Below are 1,832 nucleotides of genomic sequence, written 5' to 3' on the forward strand. Positions count from 1 at the left end.
ATTCTCCTGGAAGTGAGGTGTCAGAATTCTCCTGGAAGTGGTGTCAGAACCCCTATTCTCCTGGAAGTGGTGTTAGAACCCCTATTCTCCTGGAAGTGGTGTTAGAACCCCTATTCTCCTGGAAGTGGTGTTAGAACCCCTATTCTCCTGGAAGTGGTGTTAGAACCCCTATTCTCCTGGAAGTGGTGTTAGAACCCCTATTCTCCTGGAAGTGGGTTTAAACCCCTATTCTCCTGGAAGTGGTGTTAGAACCCCTATTCTCCTGAATGTGTGTGTTAGAACCCCTATTCTCCTGGAAGTGGTTGTTAGAACCCCTATTCTCCTGGAAGTGGTGTTAGAACCCCTATTCTCCTGAAGTGGTGTTAGAACCCCTATTCTCCTGGAAGTGGTGTAGAACCCCTATTCTCCTGGAAGTGGTGTTAGAAAAGCCCTATTCTCCTGGAAGTGGTGTTAGAAGCCCTATTCTCCTGGAAGTGGTGTTAGAAGCCCTATTCTCCTGGAAGTGGTGTTAGAAGCCCTATTCTCCTGACAGGGCAGCACCTACCTTCTGGATGGGTGGCCCAGTGCAGGGCAGCACCTACCTTCTGGATGGGTGGCCCAGTGCAGGGCAGCACCTACCTTCTGAATGGGCGGCAGCCTCCTGCTCTCCCTGTGGACCGCCTCCAGAGTTTCCATCTGCATGGCCACGATGCCTGGGGTCAGAGGTCATGACCAGTTAGCACAATGTCATGCACACACAAAAACACATAAGTTACCCAACCCAGGTAAACATAAATACATGCTTGCACACACCTATTTACAACCACAGGAAGCCTATATTTACAGGTTTGAAGACCACCACCTACAGTGAGATACACAAGTATTGGGATGATACAATGACTATGAGGTTAAACTATCAGCTTTAATTTGAGGGTATTTTCATCCATATCAGGTGAACTGTGTGTCTTGGTTGTGTTTCAGATTATCTTGTACCCAATATAAATTGTAAATAATGTATTGTGTCATTTTTGTGTCACTTTTATTGTAAATAAGAACAATGTTACTAAACACCTATTTTTTTWAAAATTATTATTAAAATAATTATTTTACCCCCTTTTTTCTCCCCAATTTCGTGGTATCCAATTGGTAGTTCCAGTCCTGTCCCATCGCAGCAACTCCCGTACGCACTCGGGAGAGGCGAAGGTCAAGAGCCATGCGTCCTCCGAAACACAATCCAACCAAGCCGCACTGCTTCTTGACACAACGCCCGCTTAACCCGGAAACCAGTTGCGCCAGTGTGTCGGAGGAAACACTGTACACCTGGTTACCGTGTCAGCGTGCACTGCACCCGGCCCGCCACAGGAGTCGCTAGAGCGCAATGGGACAGGAACATCCCTGCCGGCCAAACCCTCCTCTAACCCAGACGACGCTGGACCAATTGTGCACCGCCCCGTGAGCCTCCTGGTCGCGGCCGGCTGCGACAGAGCCTGGACTCGAACCAGGATCTCTAGTGGCACAGCTAGTACTGCGATGCAGTGCCTGAGACCACTGCGTTACTTGGGAGGCATGTCTCTAAACACGTCTACATTAATGTGGATGCTACAGGATTCAGGATAATCTTGAACGAATCGGGAATAATGATGAGTGAGAAAGTTGAATGTTGAAGTGTATAGAAATATTCTATTCTTATTTACAATAAAACAAAATAATCCAAATGGTACTAATATTCATGGTTGATAAACTCCATTTCCATTCAGACAGACATATTAGAAAACTCGGTGGCCCAGTGCAGGGCAGCACCTACCTTCTGGATGGGCGGCCCAGTGCAGGGCAGCACCTACCTTCTGGATGGG

At 47.8% G+C, this 1,832-nt stretch overlaps 1 protein-coding gene across 1 annotated transcript in view; it reads right to left on the minus strand.

The window, feature by feature from the left end:
* The window catches only part of LOC112073555 (myotubularin-related protein 13), a 42,494-nt gene that overhangs the window by 31,370 nt on the left and 9,292 nt on the right, over positions 1-1,832 (minus strand). The window contains exon 5 of the mRNA XM_024140826.1: positions 619-703. Coding sequence (XP_023996594.1) covers positions 619-703 — 85 coding nt within the window. The remainder of the gene's footprint in view (positions 1-618; positions 704-1,832) is intronic.

This window comes from Salvelinus sp. IW2-2015, unplaced genomic scaffold, assembly GCF_002910315.2.
Source record: "Salvelinus sp. IW2-2015 unplaced genomic scaffold, ASM291031v2 Un_scaffold2291, whole genome shotgun sequence".
Lineage (NCBI taxonomy): Eukaryota > Metazoa > Chordata > Actinopteri > Salmoniformes > Salmonidae > Salvelinus > Salvelinus sp. IW2-2015.